Source organism: Mastacembelus armatus, chromosome 9 (assembly GCF_900324485.2).
Source record: "Mastacembelus armatus chromosome 9, fMasArm1.2, whole genome shotgun sequence".
Lineage (NCBI taxonomy): Eukaryota > Metazoa > Chordata > Actinopteri > Synbranchiformes > Mastacembelidae > Mastacembelus > Mastacembelus armatus.
The window spans coordinates 12,336,566-12,353,851 of record NC_046641.1 but is presented as its reverse complement, the minus strand read 5'-3'; the positions used below and the strand labels follow the sequence as shown (position 1 = coordinate 12,353,851).

The window sequence follows — 17,286 nt, the reverse complement described above, 5'->3', positions numbered from 1 at the left end:
TTTTTCTTTTAAGCAGAAACAATACTCATATTTTCACTGATACCCAGCTATTAAGTCATTACTAAAGTGCTGTGCCTAACACAACTATTATTAAGAAAATCATACATGTGAGAAGTTAAAAAAGTAAACATGCAAAGAAACAGATTTATCTGCTGAATAACTAGTGTGCTTCTGTAAAAACAGGCCTGAGAGCTGACATCTTGACCACACATACAATAAGCAGCAGGCACAACCTCTTACAGAGCTGTGAGTGTGGGATTTCTTGATATATAGTGGCACTTGCTAATCTTATAATATTTTCCTTAAACCAAAATATAAATTCACTATGATTTCATTTTTCCCCACTTGTACAGGAGTCTTAAGACAGAATAGTTAACGTATACTGGTGCAGCTGATTTTGGTCACTCTTCACACACTCCGTGTTGACTCTGTGGGACATGACAACGCTGCAATAAAGCCTCCGATTGTCAGGTTATTATACTTATCTGTGACTGATAAACACACAGACGCTAACTGAGCTGTCCAGACCCTTAACATTGTCACAGTGCAAACAAGCCAAAGCAATTGCTGTGAATTTTCTGCAGCTATACTTTCACTGACATGTGGGCCACATTCCCTCCAGTACTTTTGAAGCTTGGCCTCTTTCTGCCCCACGCAATACCCCTGAGCATCTCTCTTTCAGAGTAAAATCCTTGGTTACATCATAGAAAAATACATTTAATGGATTGTTGCCTTCGTATAAATCAATACTCATCAAAACCACATGAAAGCACAACCCCAAATCTCACTTCAGAGCAGCTCATTGGCATTAAATCAGGAGGGGCTTCTGGGAATTTAGCTGTTAAACTAGTGGGAATTTAGGTTGATTCACATGCAGTTTTTTTTTTTTTTTTTTTTCCACTGGCAAGATCGACAGAAGCACATTGGGTCCAGATGACCTCATGCTAGGCAATAAATGAAAACAAAACAAGGTGACCAAATATAACAGAGGCCCAATAATAATCAGAACCTACTTGATTCTGGACATACCATATCACATACCATAGTGCAATTCTAGTACACAGGAAGTTATTTTAGACATCTGTACACAGGCAGTTTCTGAGATGTAAGGCTGGCGCTGGGGACATGCACAGGATGTCACTGTAGGCAGGACCAGAGAGACGGTAGTGGCTGTTTCATAGGAAGTGTCTCTCAGTCTGTTTTTCCCATTTTGGCAATCAGCTCATCACAGATCTTGGTAAGTTCTTCGATTTCTTGATTCTATAATACACAAAATTACAGCACAATATAAAAAAATAGTAAATACAGCATGTCATATCATGCAGTCCTGCAGGCTAAACAACTACAGAAAAGAAGTGGATGTCACTGACCTTCTGCTGCAGAGCCTGGTCCATGGACTCATTCTTCATCTGCTCCTTCCTCAGGCTGGCACTCAACGCCATGTTCTCTGAGCTCGCCTTTGCACGCACCTGAGCGATCTCCTCATTGGCCCTGGGAGAGCCATGAAAAGAGGGAAATTGACATGCTTTACACTGTAGCATCTCAAGCCTGGATATAACTTATAACTTTTCATCTCTACATACTTGTCTAGTTTCTCCTCAGCATGGAGTTTAAGTGTCTGGTATCTCTGCTCCTCCTGCTTCACTCTGGCCAAATACTCCTGAGCACACTTTTTCAGGACCTCTTCATTCTGTTCAGGTATACAGACAACAACGTCGGTCTTACTTGGCGTCATTCTTACATTGAGAAAAGCTGACGCAGCATTGAGGTGCTTATCTTTACAGGTGATGTATGTCTCCCTAAACCTAAGGTCCAGGCCTGGGAGTTCAAGAGTTCTTGTGCAGAATGTTAGCCGTTCCTATCTCTGCACTCTTTTGGACAGAGATCTCTGATGCTGTTCTCAGGTCTGGCTGGAGCCGGTCTCCCAGCTTAGGAGCCACATTCCGGAGTGCTACTGTCACAACAGGCATCACTTTGGCTTTCACTTTCCACATCGTCACCAGTTTCTCTTTCAGGGCTTAAAACTTCTCTTCTTCATGAAGTAGCTGTCACTTGGGACGGTTACATTCATCTCCTCTGCTGCCTTCCATTCATTGTCTGTTACCACAAGAACTGCAGCTCTTCAACCGTCTTGTTCACAGATATTTTTTTCGATACTGTTAGAATTCCTGCATCTACACACATTTAGTCCTGGAAGCTGCCCAACATAACCGCTACAGCTGTTGCCATTAGCAGCTGCTCTGAACCATTCCCATGTCAAATGGGGGCCATAAGCTTCTTTAACTGAGATGTTTTTATGAGATGTTTAAGGGCCAGGTTTATCCAGTGACCTTCGATTTAAACCCCTGTTGCCCCTAACAGGATACCTTCCAACCTCATTCTGACCTTAATTCTCTTGACACTTTCCACAAATATCTAACCATGAACCCTATGACCCCTTACTTTCTTAAAGCCATCCAGGGTGCTCTTCATGTTTTCATAACGTCGGAACACATCAGAGAGAGAGCGCTCCACAGAGTTCAGGTCTGCCAGCGCTGCTTCCTTTTCCATCGTCACTGCATGCAAGGCCTGCTGGGAGTTCAGCTTGCTGCGCTGCTCGTCCTCTAAGAACAGTGATAGATAGATAGACAGTTAGATAGGCATTACATGGAACTTATCAAATAAATTCAACAATGAGGAGAAAACTGTGATGCACTGTGGACTAACGTGAATGTCTCTAAGTCACAGCTGAGTCTGGTCTGGAGACCTGGCCATACAGTTCAAACGCTTTGGTAAATTGTAACACACTCACCAATCATTTGAGCAATTGTCTTCTCATATTCTGTAACAATCTTCCTGTAATAAGACATAACACATTATGAGTCAGTTTACAGTACACAACAGTTACAAAATTGGATTACAAAGAACAGTTTAGCCACTAATCTCCATATTATTTAAAAAATATATATATAAAGAGTAGATAAATAATGCCTTGTTGGGAGTTTAAAAAAAAAAGTAATGTAACATCAAAACGTAACAACTCAATTGCATTGACGTCCATAACCTCACATGGCCAACATCAAAGTCAATCAATGAAGGTCAGTTCTCCATGACAGCTGAGTAAAAGGCATGCAGCAACATGTCTTCTAACCTCATCTCATCGACTTCTAGTCTGCAGTCCTCATACTTTCTCTTCCAGTCACTTGCTTCTGCCTCTTTAGTGATGATCTGAAACAAGACACCGACTGTGTGTGAGAAGAACTGTGCATGCAAATAAAACCTTCCTGAACACACAATCTGAGACGCAAACACTGACGACATTATTTTGTGTTGGACGAGTGCGAGAAGAGAGTACCTCTTCCCTGATGAGGGTGAGAACGGCTTGTTTTTCTGCCTCACTGATGCAAATGGAATCCAGGACCCGACTTCCTGTTTTCTGCATCTCACTTCCACCCGACTTGTTCTTCAGCTTGCATGTATCCTCGTAATTCTGAGGGCAGAGGGAAATCAGTCATGTCCTCCATCTGTTTTGTATATCTAGTAGTATAATGGACATGTAAGTCCATCTTAGGTTTTTAAGGATTTGTGTGACAAAATCACAATCTCCATTATAACAAATATCATTCAACAGTACTGTCAGTCCACTACACCTCTTACTCTAAAAAACATACAAATTCTTCTGCTTTGTTTTTAAAATAGTTTTCGATTCCAAACGATTTCAGTGCAAACTATACAGCTGTTTCTCTAAGTATGAACTGCCTCATTTTCTTATTCTGTTATTTTATACTGAACATACTATATGTCTGCTCTTTCCTTATTTTATTTCCTTTGCTCAAATCACACCCGCCCTTCCTTCCTCTTCTTCCCTGTCTCATTTTGTCCTTGCCTGGATTATGACAGTCATTGTCTAATCTCCTAAATGATTATCTAAATCTATCTGTCACCTGAGTGGATGAACGTAGTGACAGAAACTAAGCTGTCCTACAGTGCAGGAGTGCGGCTGGTGCATGTCTGGACTTGTCAAAGCTGTTTTCTCTCCGGTGCTGATGGTGACACTTCATTTAAAAAAAAAAAACATAAAAGAGTGCTTCAGGCCCACCTGGTGGCCATTGGTGATATCACTGCAGGTGCTTTTGAAGTGTCGACAAAAATCTAAAAATCACTCACATCGTGCATGACTTGAAGCTGTGATGAGTCTGTATGTGGCCCAGGAACATATGACAGATGTGGGGAAAACTGATTTAAAAAAATAATTCTTGAATGAAATCCTCACCACAGAGCAGCAGTCTGAGTCCCCTAGTTCGGAAGCCACATGACAGTCTGGGACTGAAAGAGAGCAATACATTCATGCAATTCAACACACGAATGTAAGGACAATGGCTGTAATTCAGCTCATGGCAGGCAGGTCGCAACACATGAGAGATAAATTGGACATCATCTTCCCAATCAAAGGTTTTTCTAAGGGATAAAACAGCATCACTTTTTTCTGATCTAATAGACCACTACAGAAATATTTTCATGACTTAGTACAGTATCTTGCTGATACTGTAGTAGTGAGTTGCATTTCAGCACTTTAAGCCAAAAATTATTGAATGCTGAGATAACCTAAGACTAGAGTCTTCAATCTTCTGTTTTTAAATGATCGTTCAGATTTAATGCTATGATGGCAGAGCTTAAATGACTAATTCATAATTGTAGCAGAATGATTTTTAAAAGGGAAAAAAAAAAAATCACTTCTTGCTGCAATTATCTCTTTTTTGTTTGGGTCAGTTAAAAGCCAGCTAAATGTCAGCTTGGTAAATCAACCTATCTCCCACATAAGCCAGAAACAGACTTTTAACAGTAAAAGCCCATGAGGCCTTTAAAGCAGTAAATCCACACTGTGCTTTAATCAGTGTTATGTAACATCACTGACACTGGGGGCTGCTGATTTCCTATCACAACAGCACAGCTCTGCTAAAACAGAAACAATGAGTGTGCATGCTCTGAACAGATCTGTCAAGTCACAGGTTTCAATGCAGAACAAATTATATTTAAACTCAATATTTAATGTCGACTGACGGTGTGTGTCAGTGACAGTAAGGTAACAGTGGCCTTCTCACTCTGGTATTCACCAATAATGGTGGATTGTTTGCTCAGGGGGCAGCTGAAGCTAAACTTTAACATCCAGTTCTGTGTTTTCTGTAGAGTCCTCCAGGGAGCTGAGTCATAACTGAGCTTTTCACTGCTTTATCTGTAAGTACTGTGACTGTGTGTCTGCAGACATAAGCAAAAGATTACTATAAATTATCATTGACTCTTTGCCACTCACTGCATTGATCCTTGTCTGGTTTGACACCTGCGCTGCTCGCCAACTTCTCCTCATCTGTGGCATGGCCTCCATGATGGTCATCCTTCAGCTGTAGCAAACACGATCAACAACAATGACAGCATGCAAGTTTCATCAGCAGTTACTGAAAAAAAATGAAAAAAAATGAGCAGCTGAAACATGATCAGATCTTACCTTTCCACTGAAGTCCTTCTGCATTGCTTGGCTCGGCTTCACTTTACAGCTGTTTCTGAGTAAAAAAGTCAATAACAACATCGATATTAATGCAAACCAGATCATAGCAGTGTATGTGTGTGTGTGTACCTGTGGTAATGATGAGAACAGAAAGCCTTATAGCCAGACCTCATTGCATTGCATGCAGAGCTTACATGCTCTGCTAAAAGTGCTAAATCATGCAGAAGAAAAAGCAGATTAATGATGAGGGTGTTTGCCAAATTGCAATAAGAGCAAGAACAGTTCCACAGAGCATTAGAGGGAATTACAATGTTTCCACTAACACTCTTTCTCAATGTTTTATCTGTTTTCACTTGCACCGTGTGATCAAAGAAAAATTATGTTCAAGTGGATGACCCAGCAGGCTGTGAACAGAGCCTGGATTGGGACTACCCAGAACAGCGGTGACTGAAGTTACAAACACACACGTCTGCAGACACTGTTACACGGTACTTACAACAGAACACAGAGGAAATGGACTTGCTCAGCAGTCCTGATGCCACACAGAGAGAAGGGAAACAGAATGACAGGTTGGCAAGGAGAAGGAAGGAAAGACACAGGATGGGACAGAGGTTAGGTTAAACAGAAAGTGAGTGCAGGGTTATTATAGTTTAGTAAACAGAAAACCAAGACACAAACTAGACAGAAGAGAGCTGCAGTATTTCAGTTAAATGAAACTAAACACTTGCTGAAAGGATATTCAGACAAAAGTGAAATTAAAATCCTCAAAAAATCCTAAACCAAATAACTGATTTGAAAAAAGATTTTAATTTACATTAGGCAATGTTAAGATCATGAACATAGTTTTACTGAGGACTGACTGCTCTTTTGTTAGCCCAAAAAGAAAGTCATGCACCCTGCAGCAAAGGTCCACACCTGCCACCAACACTAACTGTGCAAATAAGTCTTTATAGTAAGACTGTGATGGACTGGTGACCTGTCCAGGGTGTACCCCTGCCTTTCACCCAAAGAGAGCTGGGATAGGCTCCAGCTGATCCCTGTGACCCTAAATAGGGATAAGTGGGTCTAGATAATGGATGGATGGATGGATAAACACGTGACTCTTCTTTAGCAGAACCATGACAGAAACAATCCACAAGGGGGCACTGTTTGACATTTACGCTTACTAGTGTGTTTCTGTTAAGCACAAAGCAGTTAGTAAAAATGCTTCATCCACCTATGAAAACCACCTTAAACATCTATGGAAGGATTTCTCTTTTTTGGAAAAACAAACCCTTCCTAAAAACTATGCTAAAATGAAATTGAGCTCAAATTCTGACATTAAAAATAAAACTAAAGCAATAAAAAATAAAAACGAACTAAAAACTATAATAACTGCTGGGGGGTGAATGAACGCAGCAGAGAAACAACAGTTGACAGACCTTTTTGAGAGAACAGAACAGGTTGTCACAGTCTGATAAAATAGGAACACTTTGATCATTTCATGCATGATCATTTCATTTCATGCACAATAGGGATCATTCAATCGTGTTCCCCACAGACATAAAAGAGAACAGTGTTTGCTCAGCTTGAAAATCTGAGTCACATTAGTTCAGTAAACGTAGTCACTGACTAGAAAGAGGATGATTGTGATTGACTACTGGAGGGGATGGGCCTCGGTGCCTGGGTGTATGTAATGTTCTACTCACGTGATAATGGTGCTGTTGGTCTCACAGGTCAGTTTTGCGTTTGGCAGCACAGCGTCAGAGTTCATGTTGCCATTAAGCAAATCAGGGTCCACACAAATTTCATCACTGGGGATCAAGTTTGAGTCTGGGCTGGAGTCAGGCGTTACCGGAGCCTCGTCGTCCACCTCTGTAGGATCGGGTTTGTTCAGCGGGGAGGGGACGGACAAAGATGGGGGCCGAAGGGCTTGAGTCTGAGGCAGAGAAGTGGATGGCGAGAGACCTTCTCCTGAACTTGGTTTGGAACTTAGGGTCAAATTGAGGTTTTGATCCAAAGTAAAGCTGCTACTGTTAGGTGAAGAGGAGGTGAGGTTGTTCAGGGAATCAACCTCCTGAGATGAACCTGTACCAACATCCTGGTTGGAGTTTTTGTCCAGAAAGTGGTTTGCAACATCAGGAAGATCTGTAAAAAGTTCATACAGCACCTTATGAAAGCAGAAAATCACACAGTTCTTGAGAATGAAAATAGACAGACATATAATATGAAATATAAAAGAGTAAAATAAATAAAAATGACTCTAAAAAGCTGGGTCTTGAGCTGTCCATAGACCCAGGGACACAATGTTAACTCTGGAGTCAAGAACAATCAACTCTCACAATTTCTCCTACAGTTCAGTTGTCATGACAGCAAAAGACAAGAAGCCTTTGCCCACTTTACCAAGCGCCCATTTAGAGAGATATTTTTAGTATCTGGCCAAAAGTAAGACTATTCAAGGCCAACAGAACAGGATCCAGGACAGATCCTGGTGCCACAGTACAGAGTTTCAAACGAGGATGCATGGTCACTAACAGCAACTGAGAAAAGCAGAAGAAACACTCAGTTCTGATGCAAAGAAAGCTCAGATCTTCCTCCCACCTTAGAGGTCTCTATTCTTACACACACACAAAAACCCCCTAACATTCCCATCCTAATGATTTTATCTTCATTCAGGGATGTAACCTTAAATGACAGTCTCTCCTCCTCCTGTTAGAACACTTAAAATGGCTGCTGGCTTCCTCTCCACATCCTGTGTCCTCACACATCTCGTTAACAGCAAGCTAACGACCACAGCAGCCTGAGTCACCCTGCTGCTGCTGAAACACAGGACGCTCTGTTACTGAAAAAAAACCTCACCCACACACACTGTAAAACTCACAACTGTGCACAATAATAAACCCCCTCCTGTATTTCTTCTCAATACGCACACAACCTGAATGAAGGCATTGTGGTTTCACCTTGAATGACAACTTCTCACATCATTTGTCATGAGTGAAGGCTAATGTGTCACATGTTACATCATATAGTCAATTGATGGAAGTTTAGCTTAAGCTCCTGCTCATAATCTGGGTACTTTCAGGGACACCACATGAACACACCCTTCAGAGACAAGGAACAGATGTAGAGGAACCACACCCTGTCAAGGCAGGGTACACACCACCACGTGGCCTAGCAACAAAAACAACAGCGTGCTTTATTACAGTTTCACAACTCAACCAAAAGAGGAAAATGAGACAGAGGGGGGAAGTCAGAGACAGAGAGGCAGTGAGATAGAGACAGATGGTATATAGGTAAGCATGCTGCAGTCTACAGTTTCATTCTGGTTCAACAGTAAATACAGTTGGGCTCTGGTATGTGGTTGTTCCCACGGACACACAGCAATTCCCCCTGAGTCTTTTGAGTCTAATTATAGGGAACCAGACTATCAGTTTCTCCACACAGTCAATCTTTTATTTATGAAACTAACCCAGATTTCTACAAAGAAACTCTATGTTTCTGCATAAAAAGGAGACTGTTACTGTCTGCAAATTACAGTCAACGATAAACACATTGATCTCTCTGTTATTGCCTGGACGAAATGACACAAACAGTTTTTATCCTGACACACCTACAGGAACTAAAAAAAATCTACTACTTTTAATGAAGTCTGAAGAAGATGGAGAAACTGAATTTGCAAATATTAGTGATTGAATAGCATTTGTTCCACCACAGAAAACGCACTCATCATGGTGGAGTGTGGTACTCATGTCTGTGTGGGTGAAAGTAGGACAGGCAAAGGGAAGGGGAGTGAGGAGGGGTGGTTGGGGACCAGTGGGCCTCTCTGGCAGGATTCAACTACCACGCATTTGAATTACAAGTCTGTGTCTAACAGGAGAGAACTCATTTGCATTTTTGATAATGCAGCTCGGGCAGATTAAAATACGCCGATCCAATATGTGAAGCAGGTGTGTCAACATTGTATTCAACACAGCAAACAACTTAATGTTCCAAATATGGAGCAACACAAAGTAACACTGCATCATCAAATCATGATTAAACAAGACATTAAAGAAAAAGCTATTGCCACAAGTAGTGTCAACACTGATCCTAATCTTTAAGGCTTAACCGGGTGATTTTCTATTCTTGGGTTAATAGAACTAAAATGACCTACGTGATCAGATATGACTGGAGGTAGGTGAAGAAATATTTCTGCATTAAATCTGTAAAAATCCTTGAAAAATCCTATTAATATAAATGCGTACACACTACCTTAAGGATTTGTCTGCATCTTACGAAGCGAAAATCTGTCCCGCTCTGCCGTGATGTACAGTGCAGACACACAGTACTCTGTAACATCTGTGATTACAGGTGTAACCATACAAAAAACTTATTTATACTGGAATTAAGCATGTATTATCAATTTGACTGGATATTCCATGTGCACATTTGTGGCACTGCACAGAATACACAGCCCTACCTGAGAATATCCACAATTCAGGTGTGTCAGATTTTGACCTGTATAAGAGCATGTGGTTAGCCCAACAGCTCAACCATCTCACCTGTGAGGTTGGAGTTGTCCAGTTGGCTCAGTAGCTTTACGACACCTGGAGACTCTGCCTCTGGAGTCTCAAAGGTCCCCTCTGAGTCTGAACTGTGGAGAGAAAGTCAGAGGGAGACCTTAACAAAACATCACAATTCACAAAAAGAGAAGAGCACAAGTATATGGCATTTGATCTGGACCTAAACAACAAATCAACAGTTTCAAATTGAAAATGTAATGAAGTGACTTGTGATACAAACAAATCATATTGCATAGTTTAGAAAAGAATGCTGCTGTCGGCTGTCTGTAAGGACAAAGAGGTATTAATATTGATCAGTCTAAATAAAGAATATATCAATCCTACAAAAAGTTGCTAAGTGATCTAATAAAAATATGCGTTTATGTACGTCTTTGCAGTTGACCAAACCTTCCTTTAGTATGAGCGTGTTAGCTATAGCTTAAATTGCTAAATGAAATCCATGAAACAATGAAAGCCAATCTCCTGTTTTCTTAAAGTGACATTAAAACAAAATATTCAAAGCAGCAACATTCAAAAGTTCAAAGCAGCTCCAAATAAACAAGCCGCTTTTATTTTAAAGGAAGCGAGAGGAAGGGAGAGGAGAGGAAATGAAGCAGTACAAGGCCACCTGCATCCTTTGCCCCTCAATAAGGACACACTGAGCCCCACAACACTCACTCACTCATTCACACGCACGCGCGCGCACACACACGCACGCACACACACACACACACACACACAGTCTTTGGGTCTGCTCTGTCAGCTGCCTGGATACCAGGCCTAAATTTATTTCTAAACTGTGGACAAACAAAATGGAATGGAGAGACAGTGAGAGTGTTTATGTGTGTGCGTCTACTTGTTTCCAACTGATTGGACACACATTAAAACATTCCCACTCTAATGAAAAACAGCACTTAAGAAGTACCAATACCCAAGCATACTCCATCTTATAACATATGCACTCAAAAACATCCACAAGCTCGAAGCTCTATACAACACTATCCAGAGCTAATCCTAAAATACACACACACGCACGCACACACGGACACACACATGCACACGTACGCACACGCGCACACACACGCACACACACGCAGCACTGAATCAGATCCCAGTGATGGCCCCAGATCCTGTAATCCTGGGTGGTGTCTTGGAGAGCAGAAAAAAAACAAAAGCTTTGGAAACTGTGGCTTTCTTTCCCGTATTCTAGTTTTTCAGCAACTGTTCCCAAATGCCAAATAGCCTACACACACACACACACACACACACACACACACACACACAACAGGCCTAGACAGTCAAATCCTCTGCGTTTTGTATCAAAGCAGGAATACACACAGCAGTAGATTGTGTTTTTGTTTTTAGCCAATGACAGCAGCCTGACCTGGCTAGTGGGATCCATAATGTAGGAAAACAATCTGAGATTATACCACAGCATCAGTCGGCTCGTCTGGATGTGTGTCTGTGTTGGTGTATATATCCACCACCTGTCAGTATGACTCAGGGGAATCTGCAAGCATTGCACAATAACCACACATACACCCAACTAATCTATGCTCTTTGAGTCAGAACAGTATAAAAAGTTAAAGATTTTATATCCTATACGGGGCCACCTGCGAAGCAGCCATCTTCACTCTCACACAAATAAACGTCTGTGGTCAAGCCCTCTTACTTGTCCTCTCTATCATCCTTCACTCCGGGCTGCCCATCATCCCCCGCACCCCCAGTCACTGCTGACCATGTCCATTTGGCCCACTGGACAGGAGACAACCAAGACATCGCTGCACCACGTTGTTTTACAGTAAACTTCCTCTTCCTCTAGATCCGTTTAGACCTGTCAGTCAAATTTCCACAGTGTCTTTCAATGCAAAGAAAAAAAAACAAAACAAAACAGCAGGCTCCCAAAAAGAAGGTGTTGATCTGCCTTCTTGCTTCTCTCCTTCTTTACTTGTTGTCGATATGGCTGTCTCACTTCCTCCTCTCGCTTAGCGGCTCAGCTTTCCCATCCTGCTCTTCTGCATTGTTGACACTCATGAGAGGGAAACGTGCCTCACGCTTCTGCTGTTTCTGTAGCCGCTTCGCTCTCCCCAGCACTGACTCACACAGTGCAGATTACTGGAGCATCGATAGTCACTCCTCTCTCTGCTCCCCTCCCTCTACCCTCTGCTCTCTGTGTTCTCTGTCTGGGTGGACGATCAGCTGTTTAACAGACATCGGCTCCTGCATGTTTGTTAACTGGCTCTCTTTCTCTCAGGGCTTTTGGGGGTGGGGGGGACTTCCTGTTCTCAGTGGCAAAGACCAGTTGGGTACTCTGGGACAGACAGACTACCAGATGATACACAAAGATGTAAGAAATGATGATTCTGAAATAAAGCTCATAGTGTCTTCCAATAAAACTAATTAAAATACAAGGTCAGCATCCCTATAAAACTATACTGCCATAAAGTCCTTACTATCTAAATTTTCCACATATACTATATCCTTTAAACCATGCCATCTATTGTTCACTGAAAATATCCAGGACAGACAGCAGACAAATCAATAGAGCAAACAAAGACTCAACAGTAATTATGCAAACACCCATCACACTGACAGAAATGTAATTTGGAGAAAATCTCTCATTGCTGTTGACACACACACATTTTCACCCACATACACACTCACACACACATCCTCCACAGCCTCTAGCTGTTTGTGGATGGCTTATGTAACTTATGTGACTCTTAAGTCCAAGCTTTCATGTTCATACATCTCCTGTCCACACATGAAACACAGGGAAGGAAAAACAGTTGCTCTAAAACGGATCACACTGAGCTGGTCCATGGGGACAGGCAGGCAGAGAGATGAGAAAACATGCACGGACGGAATCACACATTAAGTCACACGCTGCTGAACACAGAGAAAGAGGCCCTGTTCAGTCTGTCACAGCTGAACATAAAAATAAGCAAAATTAGAGAGATCACAGGGGGAAGCAGTATTAATTAAAACGAGGGAGAGATGAGGATGTTTGGAAATCAAAGAGGAGTTAAAGTGAGTTTGGGGCAAGACTGGAATCTAAGAAATTTGTTTTTGTTTCTTAAGCATTCCTGACGTTGTCTTCTTTCACTCTTTCGTTTCTCTATCTGCCAATCAGGGCAGCTGAGATGACAAACCTGTCTGTCTAAGGGGAAACACAACCTGCCCAAGCTAACACAGCCCCTATCCCTGACAGAGCCATGATCAGCAGACAGAGCAGAGGAGGAAAAAGAAAAAAAAAACAGGGAAAAGAAATCAGCTCTTATGTAACACCCTGAAACCACAAATAGCACACAGAATAAAAGTGGCGAAACCTACACACACTGCACATACACTTATATACAACGTGAGAGCTGCCATCTTAGCAGAGACTAGCATCCATGATAAACAGACACATTAAACCACACACGTTACGTATATTTGCTCTCAGTTTATCCACCAAAAACAGATATTCGTAATCACCAATTACATTTTGACTGATGGCAGCATGTGTTGGCCTATGAGCTAAGAATAAATCAGCAATGATAAATGTGTTAGTGAGCCACGACAGAGGTGATCTGATACTGGATGAGACAACTGTATGGATCAGTATGGATAAGTGTGTGAGTGCGTGTGAGTGAGTGAGTGACTGTGTGTGTGTGTGCGCATGCACTGAGGGTGAATTAGAGGAGGTTCTCAACTATCACTGACTGTTTATCTCAGTCCCCTTCATGATGAGAAAAGGTCACCCATCCAGCCTGACATTTCATAGCACTACTATCAGGTCAGCATTTCCCCCTGTACATTTTACTCCATAACAAAGTATCTCAAAAATGTATTGGTGCACCACATATTCGTTTTCCTGAATTTGGCAACGCTATTAATGAAAAAGTTAATATTAATACAAGTCAGTACTGGAATAACAAACAACCTACAGTAAAATGTTTGATTGTGGGTTATATTTCATTACGTTCGTTTTGTTTGTCTCAAGCAAACTGCTGTTTCTGCATCCATAAATATGAATCTATTGTTTAATGTGCAGCACAGAATACACAGTGCTTTTAGATGCTAGGACATACCTTCCACATGAAAGCCTAGATCAGTAAAAGGTAAAAGATATCATCTAGCCACAGATTGAGTCAGTAGTGTTTGGGCTCAACAGAGAGCAGTGAAAAAGATATTTCTAATATGAGCAAGTTGTGATTAATGCCAAAAGCATCTGATGCTCACTGAACAATAATGCTGGGTCACATCTGTCTTATTCTAGACTAGAGCTCCATCTAGTGGTCATTACTAGACTCTCATCCAGATTCCTTACGTAAACAAGATAACATCAGCGATGCAGGATGAAAGAGCGTACCACACACAAGAAGCTGAGGACAGGACCTGAGGGAAAAGATGTGAGAGAGAAAGCAGAGAAGCTACATAACAGGTGCTTAAACAGGGTTGACAGGAGCTCTGGTCTCACCATGGCAACCACTTGGGAAAGGGTTGAGTATATTACATTATGTAAACATTATTACAGACACATGCACAATCAAATAAAAGCAAAAAGAAAGGTGGCACTTTAATGATTTTGCATTATAGCTCTACTCAGGTTGCAGAAAATACACTCCAAAGCCTTTGACATGCTTAAGGCAAGAGAAACCATGTGTAATTCTGCATCTTTGATACAAGAGTGAATAGCTCCAATCAGAGCAGAAAACCAGCACCAGTGAACTCACACTAGAATGAGTTAAGTCAGAGTGGCATGATAACTCAAAAAGAGAACGAAAGGAGGGGTCATGTAAAGACACTGAGCAAGCTATTGTTCCCAACTACAACAGGGACACACGAGCACACAATTCCTAGACAATAGCGCATGTAGAGCATACACACATGCACGCACAGAGCAGGGAAATGACACACCCCCTACTGTTCGGCTTTATGGTGTTTTCATTCATTTCCTTTGCCTGTTAAATTCAGTTATACAATATTTAATTTATTCTCAAGATGCCATATAGCCAAATTGCTTTTACTGTATTATAATTCAAATACAGATGGCAACATTCATCATAGCAACAGGGTGAAAGGCAAGTAAAGGTTTTTAGATATTAACGAGAGTTTCACTTCCATGACTGCAAGCATTGTCAGTGTAGGATTATGCATAATTAAAATGTACATCCTCAAATTTTATCACTGTCTTTGTGTATTCACAGTGTGTGTGTGTGTCTAAAGATAAAAGTTTTTCAGCACACACTGCCCTGAATTCACTGCAGCAAGATATGAGCTCCAAATGCAGGTCAGCCTCTTCTCAGAGAAGAGACTATCTGGATGTTCTGTGGTTTTGGAGAACAGGAAGTCCACTGTACATCCCAGACTGCTCCAGTTAAGACATAAAACGGATGATTAAGCCAACTAAAATTAGACCAGAAGCTGAAAGCGGCAATCCCACGGCACTGGTTGGCTTCTCAATTTTCCCACAGGGAGGACCCCAACCCCCACCTGCCCTAACACAAACACAGATGTATGCAGAAGACTAGAGTATGAGGTTGTGGTTCATTTTTATGAAACCATCAAAAACCGAACATTGAAGGAACATAGCTTTGCCTCAGCGTTGGCAGCCGTGAGGTGTCAGATCCTCTCTGAAGTGTGCAGCTACTGTACTGTCATTCACTTTGCCTCACTTCCACCTCCAAAACAACATCTGCTTCAATTTTTTCTTATTCTGTGACAAAAAGAAGACTCCAGATACCTGCAATTTACACATCACACAGTACTTTCAGCATGGAACATGCACACTGCAAGAACAAGACATGTAGTCTTAGTACCTGCTCAGACAGAAATAAACTGTACAGCTGGTATGATTTAAACACCAGAGTTGCATAATTAATAGCCAGCAGCAGTGTTACCTCTTCTATATCAAAACCAATGAAAGCGAGGCTTGGCTGCTGCCTTAATTTCAGGAGTATGACCTCTTATATTAGCCTCTCTGCTAATGCCATCTGCATCGCTCCTCTCTATTGCTCTATGTCTCCTCAGATTTGAATACACAAAAAAGTATGTAAACCTGCACGGCAGCAGTATCTGTGTGCATTGTCATCTCATGTACTGATTAGCAGGCAAAGTCCTGGAAGTACAGGCCGTGTCAGTGTCCGAGTACTTGCCCTTTAATACCTCATATCCCCTTTATTCTTCCCCAAAAAAAGAAAAAGCGAGAGACATTGAGTTCAAACAGACAAGACAACATCCCCAAGGTGCAAAAAGGATCAACTGTACTCACTCAGCAGTTTTTGGCTCGTCTCGACCTCAGCAAGTTTTCCTTACTCATCACACTCACACAACAAACAAACAAACATAAAAGAATTTCATCTTACATGCTGCTCTTCTTCCGAGGAGAGCTGACAGAGCCCTTCCTGTGCTGGCTCAGGGAGCCCCCCATGGCAACAGCAGAGACTGTGTTCGTTTCAGGTTTTCCCCAGATGCTCTGTATGTCCTTTCCCCCTCCCGAGATTCACCTCCAAACAACCTGGCTCGATGTCAAAGCCCCATGACGCACCGCTTCTCATGAGTGACTCATTATTTAACCAAGCAGCTTCTCCTCTCCTCGTCTTTCCTCTTTCACTGTCTCTGTTGATGCTGTACAGTGGAAAAGCTCAGGAGCACTGCTGAGCACACATGAAAAGCTAAACTGACAGCCCCGCCTCCTCGCTCTACTTTTCACCCTCTTTTCATCTCTCTCTTTTTCAAACACACACACACACACACAAGAGGCAGATTACCTTCACTTGTAGGCAGTGCTCAGCCTTTAGAGGCACAGGGACACAGAGGTGGAGTGTGTGTTTGTGTCTAGCTGGTAAGGACCACTAAATCCAAGGAGTTGGAGGGGGTAGATGGAGTGTGTGTGTGTCAGGGTGTCATGGGGGTATCGGGCAGGGTTGAGAGTATTGTTCAAGAGAGAAAGAGTCTTATCTATTGTTAGTCTGCTGAATGCCAGATTTGAGATGCAGGGAAAGGGAGGGACCATGGAGGGAGAGTTGGCGGCATAACACACAGGCCCCGCTTGTTGTGCCACATTCCTACTACCTGCTGTGACCAAAACCCACCCCTGCAGCCTCTCACAGTTTTAGCATGACAAACATACACACACACATATATTGTTTGCATAGATTTACTTACTAAGCTCCTTATTTGCAGTTTGACCTTTTACCCTGGACACACTTTAAAATCAGGGCAAACAATGCAAAAGCTGTGACAAAAAGGCTTCACAGAGGCCTACACAGACTGACTATCATAAAGACTGAAGATTAC

General features: G+C 42.0%; 1 protein-coding gene across 2 annotated transcripts; it reads right to left on the bottom strand.

Annotated features, from left to right (window-relative positions):
• Positions 1-864: 864 nt before the first annotated feature.
• Positions 865-16,501, bottom strand: LOC113139496 (transforming acidic coiled-coil-containing protein 1). 2 transcript variants are annotated; one of them, XM_026322790.2, is made up of 13 exons: positions 16,353-16,501; positions 10,003-10,094; positions 7,171-7,609; positions 5,483-5,537; positions 5,291-5,378; positions 4,253-4,305; positions 3,335-3,469; positions 3,131-3,207; positions 2,792-2,835; positions 2,443-2,603; positions 1,584-1,690; positions 1,371-1,491; positions 865-1,260 (listed from the first exon to the last, which is right to left on the bottom strand). In XM_026322790.2, exons 1-13 carry the CDS (start codon positions 16,415-16,417, stop codon positions 1,192-1,194), a joined length of 1,506 nt encoding a protein of 501 aa, XP_026178575.1. In that variant the 5' UTR covers positions 16,418-16,501; the 3' UTR covers positions 865-1,191. The 2 variants fall into 2 exon arrangements, with proteins under 2 accessions (XP_026178575.1, XP_026178574.1); XM_026322789.1 differs by lacking the exon at positions 16,353-16,501 and adding an exon at positions 11,675-12,185.
• Positions 16,502-17,286: the final 785 nt, after the last annotated feature.